General features: G+C 47.3%; 1 protein-coding gene across 2 annotated transcripts in view; it reads right to left on the bottom strand.

The window, feature by feature from the left end:
- Ass (argininosuccinate synthase) overlaps window positions 1-15,084 on the bottom strand; it is a 56,995-nt gene extending 41,911 nt beyond the window's left edge. The window contains exons 1-6 of one of the 2 annotated variants that reach the window (XM_037414118.2): window positions 14,798-15,084; window positions 8,513-8,581; window positions 7,094-7,339; window positions 5,716-5,790; window positions 4,872-4,942; window positions 1,747-1,868 (exon numbers count right to left, since the gene is read on the bottom strand). In XM_037414118.2, the coding sequence (XP_037270015.1) occupies window positions 1,747-1,868; window positions 4,872-4,942; window positions 5,716-5,790; window positions 7,094-7,339; window positions 8,513-8,581; window positions 14,798-14,899 (685 nt within the window). In that variant the 5' untranslated portion in view covers window positions 14,900-15,084. The remainder of the gene's footprint in view (window positions 1-1,746; window positions 1,869-4,871; window positions 4,943-5,715; window positions 5,791-7,093; window positions 7,340-8,512; window positions 8,582-14,797) is intronic. The other variant, XM_075878998.1, reaches the window with a different exon arrangement.
- Between the last annotated feature and the right edge of the window lie 11,847 nt (window positions 15,085-26,931).

Here is a 26,931-nt window from a genome sequence, read left to right as displayed (position 1 = left end):
CAGGAGGAAGGTTTTCAGTTCTAGTCGAAAAGCTGAATTGAAGAACTTCACTTTTCTCCTGCACATCGACGATGTTAGGGCGCTTTGAAGACGTGGACAGGGAAAACACCAGTGTGCGTGGTAAATTCCCGGTCCGCGTCTTCAAAGCGCCTTCACATTGTCGACATGCAGAACCAACTGGCCCAATTCGCTGACAAACTTGTCGTGCATTTTACGTATTTTCTGCTTGTATAGGCACGACCACTGTCAGAGGTAAAATGCAGCAGGGGGGCGCGCTTATCGCAACGCCACGACGGATATTTTCCGCGGTGCCCGTCGGCCACGTGAGCCACGTTACCTGCAGCAGTGGCCGCGCCTGTGCCTGCCGTGCGCTACGTTGAGCCCCTTCATGTAGCCGCTAGACGTTGCTCCAAATACATCGTAAGAAATGTGCGAGAAATAATATAGCAGCAAACTCGAACACACCACGAAAACACCGCTGGAACCATTGAAAAAGCATTGTCGTAAGTGCCGCACCGGAAGTCTACCGGGGTAGACCGTTCGGCAAGAGCCAGTTTGTTTACAAGCACCGAAACCACCCATATTATTCCCGTCATGAGGCACTGCATGAAGGCTTTCTTCCCCATGGCTGCAAAGCACAGGCGAAGGCAGGGTGACGGACGGGGGCAGGAAAGGGTTAATTAGAGTGCAGGGTGGTGAACAGCTGGTTCGGGCGCATCTGGCTGGCATTGATAAAATAGAGGGGGCGCTGTTTTGCCACACGATAAAAGTATATGATAAATTATATGTGTAGCTCAAGGCACAAATTTAGAAGCGTGATTTGTGCCACGTATGGCCATTCTCTTCGCATGCCGATGGATGTGGTTGCACAGACCACTGAACTTTCGTGGAGCCTAGAGCACATGTGCGTGCTATGTTTGAAAATTAGCCTTTCAAACAATTTTTACAGTAGTAGTAGTAAGTGCCAGCCTGTCCGATCGTCTTCATACTCTGTGCTTCGCGTTTTCCGCTGGTTTTTACCTAATTTGAGTGGTCGTATATCACCGCCCCACCGTAGTGGTCTAGTGGATAAGGTACTCGGCTGCTGACCCGCAGGTTGCGGGGTCGAATCCCGGCTGCGGCGGCTGCATTTCCCATGGAGGCGGAAATTGTAGGCCCGTGTGCTCAGATTTCGGTGCACGTTAAAGAACCCCAGGTGGTCGAAATTTCCGGAGCCCTCCACTACGGTGTTTCTCATAATCATATGGTGGTTTTGGAACGTTAAACCCCACATATCATTTAATTAAGTATATCACCACCTCACAGCGTCGTGGGTTGAGAGATTTAAAACAACTTGTAGAAGGCGCTAAACATTGCAACATAAAATTTATTACTTAACCATCACATAAAATAAAACGCGTTAGAGAAGGTTTAGGAACATTCCGCTTGGTGGGGAAAAAGAACAAGCATGTTTAGAACCCCATCATCAATATACTTTCGATAGATCTAGATTGATGCCAGCCTGCTTTCCTGACCGATCTATACAGCTTCAGGAGTACTCACATTTATAGCGTGTTATTATTCAACTGCAATGATGCCTTGGCACTTCATTAGCAGGGGTGGTTTTCAAACTAAACTAAATTGCCTGTCACAATGACATACTTGCTCAAAATAAACCATGGAGCAATGCGACTGCATGATATAAACATTTCTTGAGCTTAAATTTACGCTATGGCGCTAGGGTATGATGCAGCCAATAAAACTTACCATTCATGAATTCTATTTCGAGCGCCTCAGGTTCCTCGGGGGCCTTCCTTGGATCGCAGGTCATAGTGTATATGTCTTCGGGTGCAGGTGATTCAGGGTTCTCGAGTATACCAGACTCATAACTGCGAAGAAAGCGTCGGACAACAATGCGGAACCGCAGCCAATCTTTTCAATCTGATTTTCATTGTGTCTAACATACCACAACTGCGAATAAGGCAGCAATTCGCCTTTTCTGTTAGTTTAAAGATTTTCATCGCAGCAGCACGTATTCTACACCTGAGAAACGCACGGTCCCTTCAATGATAGGTCTGACAGCGAAGCAGAAAGCGTTTTTTTTTATGTTGTGCAGAGTAAACAAAACCTCTTTTACCGCTTTCGGGTAAAAGGAAGGCACTTAAAGTTAAGAACTAGCTCTTGTAATGTTCAATTTCTAATAGAAGAACATTTATTTGAAATATTTGGTCAGACACAGGGAGAAAAGTGGTAAAAATGAGCGGGCTACTCGCTAAAGTTTTCGTTCCCCGTCAATGCTACATCTGCGCAGAAAACCGAAAGTCATCCAGCACCTATGTCTGTGAACAGCGAAAGGTTCTCAGGATAAGACTTTTATTCATAACATATATACTACATGCCTTTCCGACCCAGCAACCAGTGTACTGGACATACCAAAAAAAGGCGGTGCAGAAACGCAAGCTGTTCCACAATCGAATCTGAAACCATTTTTGTTGCTTTTGTCAGAGGCGAGCAATATAATTTTGAATATTTTTTTCTCTCTCAGCCCCACTTTCTTATGGCGGTGCCTTAATATATGGGCTTCATCCATGTGGAAAAGCGTGCGCATGGTGTGGTTAAGAATACAAAATATTTTTAGGAGCTCTATTCGCGTAATTCAAATTATTTAAATCCTGAGATCTGACCGATGTCCTCGTGAAACAATTATGCAAAAAAGCAGATTTAGTAATCAGTATTTTGCTCGCAATACGAGAATGTTTTTATGTCCAGTATACATCTGACACCGGGCTGCGATTAGCGCACATCATGCCAAATATGCAGGGGAAAATGAAAACTAGGAGTGTCAGGCGACAACCTTGAAGCCCAGCCATCAAAAAAAGGGGCATCCTGGAAATTCTATCAAGACCCTGGAGCGCGAGGAAGAAGCGACGTCTGAGGAAGTTGGCTTTTGGACGCTAAGTACTTCGTGCCGAGTTTTTTTATTACCTTCATGACAATATGTGCAATGGTTAACCATGACAATTATTTTCTATTTCTCAAACCAAAACAAACCGTTTTTGTGTGTTTTTAAGACAATTAACTTTCTGACAGGACCACAAACGACACTCTTTTAAGGAAGATAGCAGAACGTGTAGGGGCAACAAAGAAATTCTAGCATCCAGTGTACTGGACATGGTTCCACTGTGAACACCACTCTACCTAGGGTATATCCAAAATGTTTTGCACGTTTTTCAAGAGCCCCTTAGCTATAAATGAACGTAAAAATTTTTTCTTACCCTACACAAATTTGGGACCGAAAGAAAAGAGATATTGTTGGTGACCTCCTTACATGGTTGAACGTACATATGTATATAGTTATTTATTTTAATGCAGACTGCAGGAACTTAAGGCGCAAGAGTATACATCTTATGTATACTCTTGCTGGTTTAAAAAATAGATAAACAGCACGTACATGAACAGGACATGCGGTGTGTGAAAAAATGGCCACAACAAGAAACGCACGGGCGCGCTTTGGAAGAAGGAAAACAGCGGCAGCGCGCAATCAGTTACAAGTAATAGCAAGAAATTACAGCATAAATCAATACGCGACATAAAGAAACTCGTGTGCTCACATATTTCTCACCTTACCGATCAAAAGTGATGGAAATAAACTACATGGACATATAAATACAATGGTAATAACAAAAAGCGATGAAAATCATGAGAATTTAGAATATTAAACGGTTATAAAGCGTAATTTGCAAGTACTATGATTGATTCCAAAAGTTGACACCTTAAATTAGTGAATTCAACACCATTTTATTCTCGAAGCTCTCTTTGAGGGTACGAATGGAAATTAGATTAAACGAATACCGCGATGGTTTTAGTGCTCTGGAATACTCACGTGTTTAAACAGCGGAACATTGGAAGAGTCGCAGCATGACACTTATGGTTGTTAGAGTGATATGTGTACCCAATTTACGCTTGTTTAACGTACTGTATATAAAAACAGAACGTATCAACGGCACGTATTGTCTGAAAATGTATTAGCGCCCTTACGGAATGTATCTGACAGTTCTGAGAGGTTTTCCTACTTTTGTTTTACTCCGTGTACATTGTAATTACTCAAAAACAGCCTGTATGCGGCAGTAGAGGCCAATTAATGACTGTACAATTGTATGCTTCTACCTCTATTGAACAGTCCACACAGCATTTTAACCATGTAACGCTAATTTATCTTGTTTATAAACTGCTTATTATTATCATTACAATACAGGTATAAAGCGAAGATTGCTTATATCTCTTTTACTATCCACCGTTCACGGCCGGTTTCTAGTGAGTAAAGGACAAGTGGAATGCCGCTAGACCACTAACAAAGTGCGGGAATGAACTGGTGTGGAATCGCTACGTCACTCACGCCCGTTTTTTAGAACGTCCCCTCACTCAACGCTTCATCTTGACTTGAAAAAGTAGATGGGAGCGCCTTCTCTAGGCAGAACAAGTCACTCTATAACAGCATCAACCTGCGGCGATTCTTTAGAAGCACAGTGTCATTTTCAATCGAGCAGCGGCGCAGTGCTCAACTCTGTCAAGGGAAGAATGGAATTGGAGCCGAGGAGGGTTTGTGAATACGGGGGCTAGACCAAGTATGTGGCACTCGATCGCTCAGGCAGCACAGTGGCAATAAAAAAAGGAGAAAAGGATGCGTATCATGGAGCTCTTTGTTTATCCTCAGCCAAGCTTATCCACGCCCACATTGCTTCGAAATGGATACTTACCGTAGACAATTTCGCAGAATGTTTTCTTGGTCACTGTATAAGTGTGTTAGCACTGTAGCTTTTATAATACTGGTATATGCACACGCACGCATGCAGCCCAACAGAGCCCGTAGGCACCTCCACTACAGTTCTCACCTCACATGCATGAGGTTGGCGTCCATGCTCCAGGGTGCCTTCGGCGTCACCGGAACCTCAATTCCATGCTCCTGGGATAAGGTTAGGTCATCACAAGACCGTCACATTCAATATAAATGTACACCATCTCAGTGAGGGCTGACAACCCCACCCTCTTGTTTAGTTTTTCCCTCCTTGAAGTTCTACGCAAAATCAAAAAGAAGTGTAAAGTATAGTAGATGATGATTATGACACGTATAACGTGTTTATACCTCCATCGAACAGCGTACTCACAAGAGGCGCATTCATTATTTACGAGTTACTTACCTTATAATAACCATAATAAGTCGCAGCATCTTTATTAGTAAAGCTTGCGTACACGTTTAAATGACTCAGCCATGGGTATATGTACATGAAGCAGCACTCACAAAAACAAACTATCAGCAGCTGTAAATACTACTAACACATGCATCTGTACGATAGGAAGTATTATTAACAAGAGAACAAAGTGGGCCAAAGAACAAACATGTGTCGAGGACATCTTAGTTGAAATCAAAAAAAAGAATTAGGCATGAGCGTGTAGCAAGAAGGCAAGATAACCGCTGGCCATTAAGAGTAACAGATTGCATTCCAAGAGAATGCAAGTGAGCGAAGATTCGGCAGAACGTTAGATGGGCAGATGAGATCAGTAATTTTGTGAGGATAACTTGACCCCATGCAAGCACATAAGAGATCTAATTGTAGAAACACGGAAGAGGCATTTGCCCTGCAGTGGGCGTAGTCAGGCTGGTGATGTGTGTTATAAACAGAAGTCGAAAACGCGCGTACAAGCAGGCATGCAGCACGCAGGCACACATCGCATTACCTTGGCATATTGAAATAGATCTTGGCGTCCTTGAAATTTGCTGTAGAACTCGGGCATCCTCCACGGTGCAATTGTCTACAGACAACGAAAGAGAGGTTGCATATGGACTCACGAAGTGCACTCTTAAAAGAAGTTAGTAAAAGGTTAGTAACTGCAACCGAATAGGTTGGTAACTTTTTTTGACAATTAATAACTTTTTGCTGCCCATTTTCTCCCTACATTACTTGACAGTTAGTATATGCAACCGCTACTAACTGCTTTCTATTTGTTTACTACCTACGTTACTACACAGAGAGTAACTGTAAGCAAATATGTATAACTGCAGTGGTTCCAACTTTTATCAGACCTATATTAACTTTTTGCTACCCGGCTGAGAAATACTTGTTGTGAAATTGCAGTTAATAGTGTGCGAAGTTGTAACAGTGATCATCTTGACATATCACTTCTAACCGAGAGCTCGTGAATAAGATGTTCTAGGATCAAGCACAAAACATAGTTAAGTACCTTGTCTTGGCCATCTTGTAAAATGCATTGTGGTGGCAGTTTTATTGAACATATTTATGGCATATAATTTTTAATACGGTTGATTAACAGTATTATGCTACGTCCCCGAGTACACCCCATCAAGTTTTACAGAATCTAACTATAGGTCACTACTCATTTATCCATATTAAAACAGAGAGGTTCATTGGTGGCTAATGTGTCACCCTGAAGGCACGCTCATAAATTCTCCTGTAATCGCCTAAAAAGTACGTGTCATCAGTAAAGTTGTTAAGCACTTGTGCTCTTCTCATTTATGACGCTGCGTGCATATGGCGTAATGTTTACATTGTGGATTTTATGGTCATTAGCAATTATGTAGGAAAATTAACCCGTGAGTAACAGTTACTACATTTTTATGTAAATGCCTTTATTCTACTACATATAGTTTGTAGCGTCCACGGTATCTGTTATTAATTGCTGTTAGAAATGTCAAGGGCAGTGACATTCTGAAAAGACAGGGCGCGCAAACACAGACACAAGTAATAAGTATGCTTTGTCGGGCTAATGGGTCACACATTGTAAAAGGTAAGAACAGCGCGGAATAGACGAGACGAACGAAGAATAATAACACAGGACGAGCGCTGTCCTCGTTCGTCATCTGCGATTCTTTGTTCATCTCGCTTTTTTTGCGCTGTTTTACCTTTTGCAAGACAAGTCACTACCCCACAAACGCCGAATAAATGGGCTGGTAAACTACAGCATATAACGCTTGCGCGCACGGACTTTTTATTCTTTGCTTGCGGCGCACACCGCTGACGCCGGATGTTTTCGCGACATGGGCTCCCATGCTATCGCATTGAAAGGCGTGAGCAAAATGTGCGGCATACGTGTATACCTGTACAGTGGGTATTAGCGCACTACAGGCCAGCTCGAAGCGTATCTGGTCGTTGCCCTTGCCCGTGGCGCCGTGCGACACGAAGGTAGCGCCTTCCCTCTCGGCGACCCCGGCCAGCGCCCTGCCAATGCAGGGCCTCGCTAGCGCCGTCCCTAGCAGATAGCGCTCCTCGTACACAGCGCCAGCGGCCAGGGCGGGAAACACAAACTGCTCCACGAACTCCCGCCGCAGGTCCTCTACCAATACCTGTAATGTGACAAGCGCGTCCGAGTGCTGTCACGTTGGTTGGTGCTCATACAATCACATCGGTAACAATGTGATTTAAGATACAAGTGCTGATTCAGTCCGAAAGAAAACAAAATTCGCAAAGGATATAAAAATTAAAACGAAGCGATGACGTGCTTCCCACAAGGACCTGCCTGGTCCCCGACTTTCTGCTGGAAAAGGGGAAAGTGAACAGTCCTCGGAATGCAACATCGGGGACCCTCGGCAGCTACATTATCGTCAAGAAGCTGTATGTCCATAACGCTGCACATCATACAATTATCTACAGGGTGATGTGCATTCAGGTTGTGGTCAATGAAGGGACAGATTGATTTATTGATATGTGGGGTTTAACGTCCCAAAACCACCATATTATTATGAGAGACGCCGTAGTGGAAGGCTCCGGAAATTTCGACCACCTGGAGTTCTTTAACGTGCACCTAAATCTGAGCACACGGGCCTACAACATTTCCGTCTCCATCGGAAATGCAGCCGCCGCAGCCGGGATTCGAACCCGTGACCTGCGGGTCAGCAGCCGAGTACCTTAGCCACTAGACCACCGCGGCGGGGCAAGGGACAAATCCAGTTGAGTAATGTTGTGAGGCAGACTTGGCGCCCATTTACACGATTAGTCAAGTAGGCGGGAGGGGGGCAGCCCTGTGAGCGCACACCTATATCAACGGCACTTAATGGGAGACTACAACATCAACTTCCGAAACCGCTGTTCAATGTAAAAGCATATTTTGTGTTTGTCTTTTTTCCTCCATCCCACCCTCCATCATCTATCACCAGGAGGTCTGTCTGTCTGTCTGTCTGTCTGTCTGTCTGTCTGTCTGTCTGTCTGTCTGTCTGTCTGTCTGTCTGTCTGTCTGTCTGTCTGTCTGTCTGTCTGTCTGTCTGTCTGTCGGGCTTGCATGATTAATGGACAGACAGACAGACAGACAGACAGACAGACAGACAGACAGACAGACAGACAGACGGACTGTTTGTCTGTCCATTAATCATGCAAGCCCGACTTACAGCTGGTATTGCTGACTAGATTGTTTCCACGAAATTACTAGTGAAGAAGTGCATGGCATCGGTAGCATTGAAACATAATATTATGCTATCATTCGTTTTGCGTTCTATGTAAATGAAGTAAAGGAAGAGTCCCACCTTCCTGGCTCCGATGCGTTTCGCCTTCGCCTGAGCTGCATCGAAGTCTTCGTCTTGTCCAAGGTTCGCCTGCGAAAGCAAAATCAAGGTCGTCTAATGCGTCATTGTGCAACGCAATGCTTTTTTCGCTCTTTATTTCCACATCTCTCGTCATTTCCACTTCTCTAATTGAAAAACATGGATTAAAAAAAATTGCCCGCAGCTTCCCTCGGGGGAACACTGAGGAGGATGCGGACCATATAATTGGTTAACGGGGTGTTAAAGTGCGACTTACTTGGGTCGATGGCTAAATTGGTTAACGTGGTTGTGAAATGGGGTGTTAAATTGCGACTTACTTGGGTCGATGGCTAAATTGGTTAACGTGGTTGTAGGAGGGGGTGTTAAATGAGTGAACACGTACACACGTATGCGAAAGGGCGGCGCTGGTCGAAGGGACGTCGATCATTGTGTTTGTGGATTCGTTGGAATTCATTTCACCGCGACCTTGGACGTCGACGCGCCGTACAAACCAACCGACGAGCGGCAACTGAGCGAGCGAGCGCCGACCTTGAGTATATATACAGCACGACGGCGCATGCACTGTCAGCTGTTGAATGTTCTCGAAGCGCGACGCCACATGCGCGTCCACTGGAGAATCAGGAGAATTGTAGATGTCGAACGCGGTGCGTAGAGGAGGAAGGGTGCACAGATGATGGAGGAGTGAAGCGCGCGCGGTGTGTAGAGGAGGAAGGGATGCACAGATGGTGGAAGAGTGGGCGACGGCGCGACGGCGCATGCGCGCGCGTCAGCTGTCGAATGTTCGAGAAGCGGTGCGGACGGCGCGGACGGCGCACTACAAGGCGCGAGTATAAGATGCTCCGCATCTAAAATCCACGCATGCCTCACAATATATCACCTGATAGATATGAAATGCAATAACGTCTGAGATATTTTGTCAATTTATAGACTGTGAGCCAACGTGAACTCATGTTTTCTTCAAGACCACGAACACCGTGTCTTCCTAAAGTTTATTCGACCTCACGGAAAGCATCGACGTGTACACCTTGCTCAAAGTCCGCACAACCGTTAGGCACATCTTATATACGGAAATCTGCAGAACCTCCACTAGAATTGTGTAACTGTGCCGCTTAGTTTATTATTGCTGTTTGATGTTCTTATTGCTGTTTTTGCTCTGCTCGTTACAGCGACGCTATACGTGAGCGCCGTCATTCTACCCATGCTTCCAGAGTGCAAAGTGCCACCGCAGCGTTCCTGCATCGCCGTCACTGCTAAATATGGCTGAGATGCCATTTGAAGTGAGTTTTTCTGAGAGGGTAAGACACTGATCTCCTGAGCGGGCTGTCGTGAGTTCAGATCTCACCACTGGCAACGTTTCTTTTCTTATATTTCATAACTTATTTGAGCATGGTGAGGAGCCCAAGACTTCAAGCCCAATATCCCACTTGGTAAACCTTGGGATGAAGTCGTCGTTGATTACGTACCATCCTTGAGTTTCTCTGCACTTTCTGTGGAACCTTGCGTACTCATATGGAAAACGTGTCATGTTATAGACTCATTGTTTCTGGGGTACACTCCAAAAAAAAATGCTCACGAATAATGAACTGATCTCTATTCCTCTCGTCGGTGGTGTGTCTTGAGGTTTATCTGACCGCATGCCACCTTTCTCTTGCCCCGCCGTGGGGGTCTAGTGGCTAAGGTACTCGGCTGCTGACCCGCAGGTCGCGGCATCGAATCCCGGCTGCGGCGGCTGCATTTCCGATGTAGGCGAAAATGTTGTAGGCCCATGTGCTCAGATTTGGGTGCACGTTAAAGAACCCCAGGTGGTCGAAATTTGCGGAGCCCTCCACTACGGCATCTTTCATAATCATATGGTGGTTTTGTAACGTTAAACCCTACATAACAATCAATCATTACCTTTTTCTTATCTCATTTAGTTTTTACCGAATCGCAGTTGAACTCTCCGCTAGCGTATCAGAGTTACTGTGGTCTAACCTATTCCTCCCGCTGCGATGGAGAGTTCTATTGGTTAAAACAATTAAGGCAGGTACTTATTGTGAGGGCATTATATTCCCCATAAATAGTAAAATGCGCCATCTTTCCCGCGTTAATCAACATCCACTGCTAACAAAACTCACGTGACCTAGTGACCATTCTGGAAGACTCGAACTGCTGGCAGCCAGAAATAAACAGCACACTCAGCTCAGACGCTACAGTCAAAAGGTTCAAACCTTTTTCAATGAGCCCCTCATCTCTAGAAATCAATCAAATCTTTCAAAATACTGGAAAGAGCACAGAGCTGCGCTTTATCGAGGCATCGAAATACTCGTTTTGCGGTATACTGTTATACCTGTCCATGCTACTGAGATGCCCAGTGAGAGCATGTTTTCAACTGCAGGAAACACAGTAACATCACGGTGAGAGAGATTGAAGTCAGGTCATGTGTAACAGTTCGTGCTTCGGCACAGTCGTAAATCACAAGGGGGTGGTTAGGATGGTCCTGACCCCCCCCCCCCCCCCTTGGGCTCAAGCTGGCGGGGACACCCCTTGAAAGTAGTGTCCCGCCTTGAAATTTCTTTTTCAAATGTCATATATCTTAATGACTGGACAGTTAATTAGGAACTGTCACTACGTTTCGAAACCGATTCGGTATTCTCTTCCGGGGGTGACTGTCCGGCCGGCTCCAAAGCTAGCGACTTTTATTTGTGGTTGTGATGCTTAGTAGTTTCTTGGTGTTTACGTCCACTTTCGGCCGAATCCCAGTGAAGCGGTCAATATTTTCAGGTGTCGTTTAGATAAGAATTGCTTTTCGGTGCGGCTACGGTCTGTTTTAATGACCCAGGTGGCGTCGAAGTTGACGCGATGGTTCATCTAATCGCTATGTTCTGTGAGAGCCTTTGGTTCAGCCTTGAAGCTTCGTACGTCGTTTTTGAAACGAAAGGTAGCCGCAGATATCGCACCACTCATTTCTGCGAAGAATGTCGAAACATCCTAAAAGTACCCGTTCGTGATTAATTTTACGTGCGAAATCTATGAGCCAAAGCCACGACATTATCGAGGCATGTCGTAGCGTAGGAGTCGATTAATTTTAGTGGTTGACCCTGCGTGGTTATGTAACGTGTCCCTAAACCTACATAAACACAAGTACGTGGTTTTTACTGCATTCCGTCTCCATCAAAATGCTGTTGCTGAGATCCTGAATTCAATCCGTATCCATCCGGTTAGCAGCGCAGCGCCTCAAGGAACCCTGAAGGTAGAACACTTAAAAACCAATTCTCTTGATTTTTTTTTCACAACACTATGGGAGGGTTGCACAGGGGCGTGGACCATGAGATGGCGCCAGCGTCGAAGAGGCAGCGCAACCATCTTTGTGGTCTCTCTCCCGGCCGCCGCGGGCAAGCAGTCGCAGAACGTGCACTAGTACGTAGGTGTTCTGTGGTACACTCAAGGGTGCGCGTTCATGCGACATTCCTGTGGTCATAATGGTGAACTGGGCCGTATTTAGTTGCTACAACCACTCGAGTAAGTAGGCTGGCCATGAGAATGCGTCTGATGGCGTCTTTTTTTTTTACATACCTAAAATGATTGTAATCCCATCGAAAAGGTTTGGATGGCTCAACCACACACTATACCTCGTACATTTAATTTCATTTCCAGTAAGTGTTTAGAGCCTATGCAATATCATAGAGGTTCGCCTTTGTGGCAAAAGACTTCAGTTTTCGCGGCGTGCTATGAAGCCTTGTTTACGCAGCAGGAGACGAGCACGCGCACTACGACCGCGATCGCTGCTTGTCAGCAGTACTAGTCAGGTAGGTGCGGCGTCTTACTGATTTCGGTGTGTTAGTAAACAGTCAGCGAAGCAGTGCGCTCTCGTTTACCCATGCTTTGACGAGCTGATCACACAAATGGTGATATCACATTGACGTCGATCAGTTACGATCGAGACCGTATGCGATCTCTGGGTGCGCAACTGCCCGACGCGCGTCATTAGACCCTGAAGCAAAGAGCATTTTTGATCGCAAGCGGCATGGGCTCAACCACGAACGGGCTATGTCAATTGTGTCACCTTGCATGTTCTTGCAAATGTTGAATCCCTTCCACACAAATAATTCGTGAAGCGACACCACCACGGTGAAAAAAAAAATTATTCGTCCAAGCAATGAGCAATGGGAACCCGTCACGTTTCCGACGAAGACGCGGCGGCCGTCTCCGAGGTATCTAACTCAGTGATGTTTGACCCATCCGCTAGTCAAATAGTTGTGGGCGTCAATCAATCTATAGGCTTTAAGCTCGTACCTTGTTGCGAAGCTTGTGCCGTCAACAAAATGATCATTAATGTCCATGAGCTCGATGCGGGAATAACACTTCACGACACACACAGCTTCATCGCTGCTGAAGTCGAACGGGTCGATATCCGCCGCAAAGGTCAACCTCGTGTTCGTAGCGAAGTTTCGCCGGACCTCGGAAGTCACGCGCATAAGCGCTCAGTCAAATTTCACCACGTTGGTACCGTACGTAGCGGCACGCACACAACCTCTCACTGCCGCTTCAAAAAGGGCGCGCCCAGACCACTGACATGGCGCTAGGGACAAACGCCGCTGGCCCCTCAAGCGGATGACGTCACGTGCAACCCTCCTATAGGGTAATTGGCAATTCTATTCCCGACACACTATTATCCAGCGTTTTGGTAGTACAAATGCCCTAGAAACTGTGAAAATAATTTTAAATAAGCACGTGCAAAGAAAAGTCGAACAAAACTGAGCCGAGAAGTATCCCTTCGTGTGACTTATACTTGATTGCACTATAGCTGGGAAGGTGTGCAAAACATGCCGATCCGGTCTATGCAGAAAACGTGAACAGCGAAGGCGAAGAGCTAGGTGATGCTGCCAATTTGTGGCCGCTCCGCATCATAGAACCATGTTTTCGAAGCAGTCAAACAGTGACAACGGCGATGTAGATGACCTCGAGGGCCGTTGATAGCCGCTCGCACTCGACCCACCGCTACGTGAGCCTGGTGTGAGAACTCCGGCAACCCAGCGCAGCACATCCTGCAACAACATGAGGGTCATGGGGTGCCCTAATCACCGATATCGTCTTCCTTCGTTAGATTTTTTTGCTTTTTTGAGCAAAGCTTTTCGCATAATCAATGTATATGGCTTCGAGCTTTCCACAATTGATCAGTTTAGCCGAAAGAGCACTAGTGAAGAAAAAAAAAAGATGCGCATTTGTTTACAACCGTACAACTACCGCTTGTCGTTCAGTTGATAAAGAACGCAAGGCGCGCATTAGTGTGATCGAATAAGGTCAAAGCAGAGCGAAATCATCGAATCTGCAAGTCGCCCTGCTATATAAGCCATCACGATGTCGATAACAGTAAGCAAGTAATCGTTTATACGTCTGCTAACTTATCATTATTGCTCCGTTTTCAATGCACTCAGCATAGCGGGAACCGTGCGTGATCACTCGTTTCTAGAGCATGTGCACTTGCTTTTTTTTTTTTTTTGCAGAAACGCTTAATTTTGAAGTGCACTATAAGATAATGCTATCACATAGTTGCCCAAAAGAACGGCAAGACAGGGGAAGATGTTAGCTTGAGATCAGAAATTTCTAAACAGGGGGTGGAGTAGACGTTCCGGGAAACGGACTTGTTTTTTTTTTTTTTTCCGAGGCCGCAACTCAAGGTTTTTCAATGTTGCAGCCTTGACAAAGACAAGTCCGCCGCTTGCCGAAACGTCCGCTCCAGCACCTACCCTCCGTTTTCGAATTTCTGATCCCATAGTTCGGCTCATATCAGTCAATTCAGTTTGGCATATATTACGTAGTACCCTTCTTTGTAACCATCATTGATTCCTTATTCTCAATAATAACTGTTGCAGTTTAACGTCCCAATTCCATGGCGCGTTATGATTATGAGAGACGCCGTAGTGGAGGGCTCCGAAAACTTTGACCGCCTAGGATTTCTTTACTATGCACGTAAATCTAAATACACAGGTTTCAATCATTTTCGCCTCCATCGAAAATGCGGCCGCTGTGGCCCGGATTCGATCCCGCGACCGGCGGGTCAGTAGTCGAACACCATAACCACTAGACCAGCGTGGCGGGTTCGGTTCCTCTATTGTATCGTGTATACCCGCACTTTAGTTAACGCAATAGCGTACTCAATTTCTTATGCAATAAAATACACGTAAACGTCGCCTTGTATTCTGCTCAAAATTACCTGCCATTGTTTTTTCTTTGAGCTAGAACGCGGTCCTCAAAGAAATATTGCTTCGTTGCGGGAAAACTCACCATGAAGGCGACCACATCGTATCCTTGTTCAATAAGCCAAGCGAGAATGCACGAGGTGTCCAGGCCACCGCTGTAGGCGAGCACGACCGTCAGCTTCGACATAACGCACCAGGGTGGTTCAGACACGAAATCCTAAATAAGCAGCTTGCAAGACAAACCGAAATGGTGACCAGCAACGTCAGTGCTCCTTCGCTAAGTTCGCGATGGAAGATAGAGAGAAAAAAAAACGTGAATATTGCGGATCAGCCGCGATGTGTTACAAACTCTTGTTTCATGTGACCTTTTCTTCGTACACAATCAGCTTTCAAGTCATCTTTTCGAGAGCTCAGATAACGCTTATCCACAACGCATCATTGGCAAGCCCCTTTGAGAGCGACCACAAGTGTTCTTGGGGTGCTGCGGCGCGTTATATGAACTCTTTCTTTTTTTTTTTTTTGAAGGATGTGGCAATATTCAGAAATTTAGAATGGTAGTGTTCTATTCGATCCTGTATTTGAATAGAATAGCTACTATTCTTAAAAAAGAATATTTTTTTCAATAGCTTATGAATATTTAGAAATTTCATCATTTCATCGCCGTGAATATAGCATAGCCATTAAAAATTAGGAGAACCTTAAGCTTCACCTTTAAGATTTCAACGCGATAGTGATATCCTGTCCATAGTGCGCACTTGAAACACTCTGTGCATGAAATCCTTTCGAACCTTCCATGCACCCACTACGTTGTCTTAAGGGTACAGTAACGTATGTGTCTTTTGTAGTGGGTGACCGGCTTTAAACTATGAAGTAAATATGGCAATCACATGTTCCGACGCCCGATGGCAGTGTACGCTTGTGCCACGCATTATTACTGTAATATTTCATGTCGTATTGTGAAGCATGCATACAGGACGCGTGTGTTTGTAAAGCATGAAAGTTACTTTCACTGCATTTCCAAGCAGAGAAAGTTATTTTTACTGTATTCACAGGCGTCGATTTGTGGTATATAGAACACCCACTTGCCCCGCAAACGACCCGGGTTCACTCCCCTCTCAAACCCAGAATTTTCATTATTTATTTTGTTTGCATGTTTCGCCATTTTTAGGTCCCGCACAAGATGATGATTTGTGGCTCACGACCAACGACGCGGACACCGACAGCAGAATTTCTGCGAAACGAGCTCTTTAATGCTATCGCGTTAACATGTTATGTAGCTTTCGTTGTGAAACATACTGCGTCGTTCTTCTCACCGGACACTAACGCCTGCTAATTTGCTCCTTGCTTTATTGGTTATTTTAACGCTACAATTATCAATGTAGGGATGTGAACATCATTCCACATTAGGTGCAAAAACGGCTGTTAGATACTCGAGAACAATGGCAAAGTTATCCGATTCGTTTCTGGCATTATTCGATCCGCATACGATTAGGTCTCAACATTCACTATTCGCACACCGCACTAAATAATTTATCAACTCTCCTTGAAGGAATTCAAACCGTTAATCTAGCCAAACTTAATTTGTTTCCATGCACAGTGGTGTCATACGGTCTTACGTTACCCGCAACGGGCCACACTGAAAGAGCGCTGTAAGTGAACTTTGTTTGAAGAAACATCTGGGAAAACAAGAAAAGACACTTTCAAAGAAGTGAAGGGCCGTGAACAGAGGTTACTCCATTCATACTCACGCGCTTTCGACAGGAAAAGGCATCGGGCTCGACTAAATCGAATTTAAATATAGCTTCTACCTCACGTGGGCTCCAGCAAATGACTTCAAGAGACTTGACTTTATTACAGATGGTGCGCTGTTTTGTTTTTTTCGACACCATTCTGGATATACACGTGCCAGACTTGTAGCATAGTCATGCATTAAAACACTGGATACTACTGTAACTACCGTGTAGCATAACGGAATGACTGGGGGCAGGTTGGGAACATTTTATTCGAAATTGGCGAATAGCAAGTTCCATGTTTAAGGTGAATTAAAAGCGAATAGGGATTTGGTCAAGTAAGTTTCAATTGAAACTTCCCAATAGTATATATTGCATATTATTAAAAAAATGAGCATATTTCTCTTGACCCAGCTAACTTGTACAGTATTTTTAAGAATTGAAACTAGGCATGAGGGGATGTTACTTTTCTAGTTCTAAATTGAAGCAGCATTGCATAGCTGCACAGTTTGTATTGTAGTAGAGTCGATGTTACAAGTGGTGCAATACGCTAAGTTTTAAATATTACTATACTTAGCACATACAATTCCTTATGTATAACAGACATTAAAGGGGAACTGCGGCGCATTTTCGATCATACTAAAATAATGCTGTTTTCAAATAGTATTGACAGTCCTGCAAAAGCTAAAGCTAGGCTGGTTCTTTGGTCCCAGGAACTCGTCAATAATTTTAATTATGCAATAAACGGTGAGCCAAAACAGAAACCAAAACATAAAGCTGCTCCGTCATTCATGGTGAGTATCGATGACGTCATGAGAATCTGTTGCCGATGACGTCACGAGATCAGCTACACCCCGCCTCGGCTGGCCAGGGTGTGAACATATCCTCACGTGCCTCTTCTGACGCGCGAAAAGCAAGTTGGCAATGTCATCCGACATCATGTTGTGCCTGCTCGTCTGTACTTACCAGTGACAAGTTCAGCGATTATTGCAGCTACTATCTGAGTGCGGAAGGTTCGCATTTTTTTCGACCCGCCAGCGCGTGAAGCATCTGACATGCCCGAATCGATTTCCTTGTTGCTCAATATTGTAAGACCCTAGTCAACGACGACTAACACGCTGTATGCAACTGTCAAAACTGAACTGTGTTCACTCTATCATCGCCTCGTAGAAGAAAGCGCGCTCTGCAGCTGTCTGCTGGGAAAAGGGGGCATAGAGTAATATATAAAAAGTCATGAAGGAAGGAAAAACTCAGGAGAGGCCCTATCCTATCCCAATGCATTGCGAGAAGTGTAACGGAAGTGACGTCAAACTTATGGGGCAAACAAACCGGTATGGGGCAAACTAAACAACATACGCTCCGCGGCGTGCTCTCATCGCTGTTTCGCTTATATATATAGTCCCGGCGTTAACTTAACGCGTATTGTATGGTTTGCATGCGGTAAAATGTAGCGAACACACCTTTCCGAGACTGTTCGTTCGTGGCAGGCTCGAGCGCGGCGTGCTGAAATACTTCGTGGAGTGTTTTCGTGCAACGACACAGAAAGCATCGGTACGTGTCGGAATGAAATTCATTCAGCCCCTGCATCATCGTATTCGAACTCACCCGGCAGTGGCTTACGCGTTCTGCTCGCCGCAAGGATTTCTCTCTCTATCTATCTATCTATCTATCTATCTATCTATCTATCTATCTATCTATCTATCTATCTATCTATCTTAGCCATATTTCCTGATCTACGGGCCGATTAGCAGTTCTTTCCTCGTACGTAGTGTCAGTGTGGCAATGCATGATTTTGAGAGCTTGCTTCGTAGCTATTACGTGCAACGCCAGCCTAGTACTTGACGTACTTCACGTCGGTAAGAAGGCGCCACTGTATCGTATACGCGATTGTGCACGTAAAGTGTGTATTTCCAGTGCGCACACAACAAACACGCAGTGAGCGCACACCGTACAATGCATACACACTTAGTCCGGTAACAAGAAAAGTTTATTTTCCTTCTGTATGAACGACACAACTTCTAAAAACGCGACACGATGCCTACAGCAGCACAAACGAAATTTCGCGGGTGTTCTCAGTTGGCACAATGAGTAAGACACTCGCTCGCTGGATTCCGTGCCGACCGGTTGTGCCCTCGCGATCTCCGACGACAGTACTGCAGCTCTGGCCGACTGGGTTGGTCTTACGCTACCTCCTGACGCCGGTTCCCGACGACAACGACAGCGTAGCTCTGGCCAACTGGATTAGCCCTGCGCCATCTCCTGTCGCTGACAAGAGCTCTCGCAAGTGGTGCCCCGTCCGCGGACTCCTGCGACCGTGTTTCATCTTTCCTATATTCTCTTTACTTCCGTCGTCACTCGCTGTCCCTGCGCATATCTCTCTCTCTCTCTCTCTCTCTCTCTATATATATATATATATATATATATATATATATATATATATATATATATATATTGTTACGACCTCAGTAGGCGTCTGGGGGTTTATTGATACACGGTTCGAGGGACGAGCCGTATCGGCGCAGGCAGATGATGATGATCTTCTTCTTCCACACCCCTTGCTTCTTTTTCCTTCTTCGTCCGGCACATACGTGGCGTAACATTTCCCCCCTCGCAGACAAAGCGCGCCGCGCGTTTCATGCAGTGTCGCGTTGACTGAAAGGCTTCAGGCGAGCGACATGCGTGACCTCTGTCTTTCTGGAACGTCTCCCGCTAGCTGTAAGACGTGCGATGCGGTAGTCGACTGCGCTCAGGCGGTCAAGGATAACAAAAGGTCCGATGTAGTGCGCGAGCAGTTTTTGGCACAAGCCACGTTTGCGTAAAGGCTTCCACACCAACACGAGATCTCCCGGAATATATGTGGCCTGCCGGTGCTTGCTGTCATAACGAACTTTCGATCTGTCTTGCGAGGCTATTGTACGTAAACGAGCAAGACGACGAGCTTCTTCGGCGAGACAAAGAGTTTCTGCTAGGGAGATTTCTGATTGGTCCCGATCAGAGAAGGAAAATATTGTATCCAGAGTATAACGGGGGGGTCGAACATAGAGGAGGAAGAACGGGCTGTAGCCGGTGGTCTCATGTTGGGAAGTATTAAACGCGTATGTGACGAACGGCAAGACATCGTCCCAGTTCTTGTGGTTCGAAGCAACGTACATAGAAAGCATATTCACCAGTGTTCGAATTGTTCGCTCGACGAGACCATTCGTCTGCGGGTGATAAGGCGTCGAGTGTCTGAGCTCTGAGCCACACATACGGAGAAGTTGTTCGACAACGTCTGCCGTGAATTGACGTCCACGGTCACTTATGATGACGCGAGGGGGCCCATGACGCAGTATGATAGAATGGAGAAGGAAGGACGACACTTGACCAGCAGTCGCGGATGGCAGGGCAGCAGTCTCGCAGTACCGAGTAAGATGGTCAGCACATACCACAATCCATCTGTTGCCTTTCGATGAACGCGGAAAAGGGCCCACCAGGTCAATGCCAATTTGTTCGAACGGAGAACTGGGAGGCGTCACAGGTTGTAGATGTCCGGCCGGAGCTGCTGAGAGAGATTTGTGCGCCTGGCATTGCGCACAACTGGCCACGTACAACTCAACTGACTGGCGCATACGTGGCCAGTAGAAGCGTTCCTGGGTACGATGAAGAGTGCGCGTCGTTCCGAGGTGACCTGAAGTGGCGTCATCATGCATGGCGTACAAAACAGATGACCGTAGTGCCTCTGGAACCACCAGCAGGAAGCGGGAACCGGTGCCGGAGATGGATTTCTTGTACAGTAGACCATCACGGACGCAAAAGCGGCTTTCCGGAGTGGATGCTTGTGCGATCACGAATAACGGATTCAAACTCACGTCCTTCCGCTGCTCAGTTTCAAAGGTGGCCTTATCCGGGAACGCTGGTGCTACGGACGCAATCAGATGATCGAAATCGTCAGCGTCGCAAACTGTAGCATCAACTGGCATCCTTGAAAGGCAGTCTGCGTCCGCGTGTTTCCTGCCGCTCTTGTACGATACCGTGAAGTTGTACTCTTGCAGCCGGAGGGCCCAGCGTGCTAGACGGCCTGACGGATCCCGAAGGTTGATAAGCCAGCACAAAGAATGATGATCCGTAACTACTTGGAAAGGACGACCGTATAGGTATGAGCGGAATCGCTGCACAGCGAAGACGAGTGCAAGGCATTCTTGTTCGGTCACAGTGTAATTGCGTTCCGGCTTACTTAAAGTACGACTGGCATATGCGATTACGTGTTCCACTTGATTACATCGCTGTATGAGGACTGCACCTATGCCAATGCCGCTTGCGTCGGTGTGAACTTCAGTCGCCGCAGAAGGATCGAAGTGCCGCAGGATAGGCTGCGACGTGAGCAAGAACTTCAGTTGGTTGAAAGAAGTTTCACAATCAGGAGTCCATTCAAAACTAGCACCTTGGCGGAGAAGACAGGTCAGTGGAAAGGCAACTTCTGCAAAGGCGGGAATAAATCGGCGAAAGTAAGAGCAGAGGCCCAAGAAGCTCCGAAGCTCCTTCACTGAGCCAGGTGGTTTAAAAGCTCTAACAGCCGCCGTCTTATTCGGGTCGGGCCTGATGCCATCCTTGTTGACGAGATGTCCCAGCACCAGTGTTTGTCGAGCTCCGAAATGACACTTCTTTGCATTAAGAACCAAGCCAGCATTTCGAATACATTTCAAAACCAGCTCTACCCTTTCGTTATGTTCACTGAATGTACGCCCGAAGATAACAACGTCGTCAAGATAACACATACAGATGTTCCACTTCAGGCCGCGCAGAATGGTGTCCATGAATTTTTCAAATGTAGCGGGCGCGTTACATAGACCAAAAGGCATCACGTTAAATTCATATAGTCCATCCGGAGTAACGAAAGCCGTCTTTTCTTTGTCCATTGAATGCACAGGTATTTGCCAATAGCCTGAGCGTAAGTCTATGGACGAAAAGTAGGATGCTGAATGGAGGCAGTCTAGAGCGTCATCAATGCGTGGGAGAGGGTAGACATCTCTCTTTGTGACGGAGTTTAGACGGCGATAGTCCACACAGAATCTCCAGGTACCATCCTTCTTTTTGACTAGAATCACGGGAGCCGCCCAAGGACTCGATGATTCTCGAATGACACCCTTCTGCAGCATATCACGCACTTGTTCATCAATTATCTTGCGCTCAGACGGCGACACTCGGTAGGGTTTCTGGCGGATGGGCTGTGCTGTTCCCGTGTTTATCCTGTGGAGAATCCGAGACGCGGGAATCGAGGGCGCATGGTCATGGGAAAAATCGAAAATCGCCACGTATTTCGACAAAACGTCCAGAAGCATGCGGCGTTTGTCAGTAGTAAGTGACTTGTCGATCATAGGTAAAAGTTTTGAATCGGCCGTAGAAGTATTGGCTGAGGCCCCACCTGGAGCATCACTGAGGGCAGCCACTGCCATCGGTGAGTATGTTTTGAACTTGGCAAGCTTCAGTCCTCCTGGTAGAACCACCGACTCAGCTGAACAGTTTACCGCCCGTAGTCCTGTGCGTCCTTGAACGAGTGACACTATGCAATGCGGCACCAATGTGTTCTTCTTAATGCAACTGAGATGAAAGGGCTCCACTAATGCGTCGAACGCACTGTCACTGTTTTCAATGCGTGAAGAGTATACAGGAACACAGACTGCAGAGAATGCCGGCACAATGCTATCTTCACTGACCCGGAGCGCACCGTGCTCCCTGTCTGAATTCTCTAATAGTTCTCCAGGGGCAGCATCACATATGTACACCTCTCCATTTCTACAATCAACAGTGGCGCCACACATTCGAAGGAAGTCAATCCCCAGGATTATGTCGTGTGTGCTCCTTGGAAGAATCGTAAACTCTGTGACAAACACTTGATCACCCAAGCACACTTCTGCGGTACAGACACCAATGGGACACAGCGAGTTACCACCAACGCCACAGAATGTTGTTGCCTTCTCCCACAAAAACATCACCTTTTGTCCTAAACGGTGTTTAAAAGCAGCACTCATAATCGAAACTGTAGCACCAGTATCCACCAAAGCCATCGTACACACACCATCAACAAAAACTTCTACCTTGTTCTTGAACATCAACACAGACGGGGGTATTTCGTTTTGCAGCAAGTCACCAGCGACCTCACCCCCATCGGCCGCACTGTTTAGTTTTCCTGATGTGGTGACGATGGGCGGCGCCGTGGCGATGGAGACCGGTGGGATCGAGGCGCAGGAGGTGGCGTCACACTTCGATCAGAGGCAGGGGAGTTGTTGCGCCAGTGTCCGTGCCAGAAGCTGCTGCCGGGTCTTGAGTCGGTGGGCCAGTGTCCTTGAAAAGGTGGGACAGCAGGTTTATCGGTCAAGCTTGTCCACTGATCATAGCGTGGTATGCGCGAACGATCGCAATACCTCGATATGTGACCAGTCAGACCACAGTTGTAGCACACAGGCGCAGGACGAGGTCGTCGCCGTTCTTCGAAGTGTTCACGTCTGCGAGCGTTCGCGTAAGCCCGAGATTCAATGAAATCAGTTGTCGGTGGGTGGTATGGGCGTACGGAACGGAAACGTTGAGGGTACTGTGATCGCTCGTAAAAAACCGGACTTGACTGCTGAATACGCCGAGGCCCTGCAACCTCCGTTGCGTTGACGGATGGATGTTCATAAACTGTAAGCTGTGGGGCAGTGGTGTCCTGCGGGAAATAGGATGGAGACGTGGCAGCTGCCCGTTCACGTGTCATTTCGCCATGTCTGAGTAACTCTTCCCGAACAATTTGGCGGATGGTTGCCGAAAGGTCACCAGTTGAGGCCGCTTCTATGCTGGCTACTGAGGTGACATTTGCCAGACGACCAAACTTAGGCGCTATTCTGCGCTGCTTCAGGGTTTCAAACGTGCGGCAGTGCCGTACAACGTCAGACACTGAAGTCAGGCTTTCCCTGCTAATAAGGAAGTTGTAAACATCTTCTGCAATTCCCTTCAGCAAATGCCCCACCTTGTCCTCTTCCGACATGCTGGAATCGACTTCCCTACACAGCCTCAAAATCTCTTCAGTATACACGGTGCAGGTCTCACCGGATAGCTGGGCCCTCTGTGCAAGACTCTGCTCGGCAAGCTTCTTTTTTGCAGCTGAGTTGCCGAAACACTTCTTGATTTCTTCAACAAAGCGTTCCCATGTTGTCAGAATATCTTCATGGTTCTCATACCAAACGAGGGCAACATCAGTGAGGTAGAAAACAACGCGTGACAGTTGGGAGGCAGCATCCCATTTGTTGCAGTTGCTTACTCGCTTGAAATGTTTGAGCCATGAGTCCACGTCGTCATTGGCCCTCCCGGAGAAGGTTCGTGGCTCTCTGTGATACGGCCAAGAACTGCTGGGGACTGGTTCCCGAGCTTCTGTTTCGTCAGGCATGATGGCCAAAGAAGGAGGCAGGCCGGCGAGGCGACGACTCCGGCGAAATCCGAGGGGTAGCGGTCCCGTCGTTGGTTCCTATACCCAGCACCTTCCACCACTCTGTTACGACCTCAGTAGGCGTCTGGGGGTTTATTGATACACGGTTCGAGGGACGAGCCGTATCGGCGCAGGCAGATGATGATGATCTTCTTCTTCCACACCCCTTGCTTCTTTTTCCTTCTTCGTCCGGCACATACGTGGCGTAACAATATATATATATATATATATATATATATATATATATATATATATATATCTTTAGTCTTATCCTTTTAATCCCTCCTTACCACCATTCCTCGTGAGCTACTGTGGTGGTGTCTCTCCAGATGCAGACAGTTACAGGGCTTACTTTTCTCTTCTATTCCCTTTCATAACCACATAAAAAATTAATAAGAACCATGAAAAGTGCCACCAGGTACTGTACATCCGGCGGTGCACAATATTCGCACCGAGTATACACTACAGCTGGGCATCGCAGAGCTTTTCTTAAAAAACACGCAAAAGAAGCAGCACTCGTGGATTGACTCGCTGCCGGCAGAAAACACCGCTTCCAAGGACACTGCGGTGGCTGGTCGCCGGAAATCGCGAAGTGTTTATCTGCTTCTCCGCTAGAAGGTAGTGCGGGTGTTTGCGATGCAGCGGCTTCACGAAGATGACGTCATGGCTTCTCCTCACGGAGGAAGGAAAGGTAGGAGAGGGCATGCCCAGCCGGCGCAGAGCGTAGAAAAAGTGGCGGAAATTCCGTCACAGCAGCCATATTCACTGGGCACAATGGTGGTGTTTTGTTATTGTTGATGTAGTGCGGTGCGGCACCGTTCAGGTGGTCCAGCGCCGGTGTGCGCGTTTTCATGGGCCTCGCACCTAACCGTGGCGTACCGGAGGTGTTCGACAGTATCCATTCTTTGTGCCGCATAGTTAGCTACGCGATTTTGCTCCGGTGGTGGTTGTAACCCAGGTGTCTGAACTAGAAACCGCGGAACGAGCGCGCGTACACGTACTCCGAATTTGCAGCGACTGTCAAAACTTTGTCTAGCCCACAGCCTGACTGAAAATTTCATAAAGCCTAAAAAGAAGCGCAAAAGGGGGGAAATGATCTGAAAGAAGCTGTAAAAATTTCTGTGCCTAGTTCATCGCGCGCCAATGTCCGAAATATCATCTTTATTTTCACAAAGAACACATCAAATAAAAAAAAAGCTTAACGTGCAACTTGCCGTGTTTATCGTAAACGCCGGCAGTGCAAGAGTACAACACCCATAGGCAGAGATTTTGTAAACAATATCGCGGCAGGACAGCGGTTTGAAATCCGTTCCATTGGTTTCGGATAGCACCGGCGCACGCGGCGTGCAGGCCACGTGCTTTTTGAGACAGAGAGGGAGTCACGCCTTCTGCTTCGCATTCATATTGCCACGTTCCATTTCCCAAGTTTTGTTATCGTCCCAAAACACTGCACAATTCTCAGCGCAAACCGCGCCTGCATTTTTCGAGAAGCTTCCGGACTGTAGTAGATCATTTCGATAAGATCACGCCTACTCTGTGAGCTGTACAGATTATTCTGGAACCTACGCCACCGCCAGCGATAACGCTAGAACATTCGACGGCAAGAGTATAAATGCCGACGCGCTTCGCCGTTTGTCAGTAGTTGATCGACGATCCGTTCACAGCTATCTGTGCAAGACTGCTACTGTAATCGAACTTTCCGTTTACCGCGCACAGGTTCACCCAAATAAACAGTTAAATCCCAACATAAAGTCTCCTGTCTTCGGCCACGTCACGACCCCGTGACATCTGGTGGAGGTGCTGCTTCGTTCATCTAGCGGACGCTCCCGTCCAGCCGTGAACCCAGCCCACGTCGCGGAGAAGACACCGACGCCAACCAGGAGCAGCGAACAAGCCGCCGACAGCAAGGGCTACCACCGGAGTACGGGCTTCTACAAGACAAGGCGCGGAAGACCAAGGCCATGACTGCGACTGCAGCGACAATGACAACCGCAGCGTCCCAGCCCACGATGGTCATGCATCAACCCAGGGAACCACATATTTTCCATGGGTCATCCTTCGAAGACCCGGAGTCCTGGCTAGAAACATACGACCGTGTGGCCACCCTCAACCACTGGGACCATGACGAAAAGCTGCGTCGTGTGCTCTTCTATTTGGAAGACACTGCAAGGACCTGGCTCGAAAATCGGGAGTCCACGCTCCGAACGTGGGATGTTTTTTTGCGGCGCATTCCTGCAAACGTTCGCGAGCGTCACTCGCAAAGAGAGGCCCGCTGCTTTATCAGAGACCCGGGTTCAGCTACCAAATGAAAATGTCGCAATTTTCACGAAAGAAATGACCCGACTATTCCGCCACACTGACCCAGACATGCCTGAGGAGAAAAAAGTTCGTTTCCTCATGCGAGGGGTCAAACAGGAGCTCTTCGCGGGACTAATGAGGAATCCACCGAACACCGTCCAAGAATTTGTATCCGAGGCGACCACTATCGAAAAGACCCTGTACATGCGCACCAGACAGTATAATCGTCGCCTGACTCCAGAATGCGCTGCTGCTCAAGCCAGTAACTCCGGAGACCTGCGTGAAACGATCCGAGCGATCGTGCGGGAAGAGCTGCGCAAGCTGTTGCCTTCGGTGCAGCCTCAAGTGGATTCGATCGCCGACATTGTGCGAGAAGAAGTTCGGCAATCGCTTCAAATTCCCCAAGCACCACTGCCCGAGCCGGAAGCTATGAGCTACGCCGCTGCAGTGCGCCACAACGCTCCTCCCCGTCCATGCCAAAACGCCGCCCCATCGCACTTCCGTCGACAGACGCCACCGCCGCCACCACCCCCACCAACGTCATACCGTTCGCCAGCGGCCCAGCGCAGTGCACCGAGGAAGACTGACGTCTGGCGCACCCCTGACCATAACCCGCTCTGCTACCACTGCGGCGAGGCCGGACACACATACCGCCGTTGCCAGTACCGACAGATGGGACTGCGTGGCTTCGCCGTCAATGCACCGCGTCCGCAGCCAGGAGAACGACCACATGACATCGCCGACTACCTGACA

Source organism: Rhipicephalus microplus, chromosome X, assembly GCF_043290135.1.
Source record: "Rhipicephalus microplus isolate Deutch F79 chromosome X, USDA_Rmic, whole genome shotgun sequence".
Taxonomy (NCBI): domain Eukaryota; kingdom Metazoa; phylum Arthropoda; class Arachnida; order Ixodida; family Ixodidae; genus Rhipicephalus; species Rhipicephalus microplus.
This window is presented reverse-complemented; position numbering and strand designations above follow the sequence as displayed.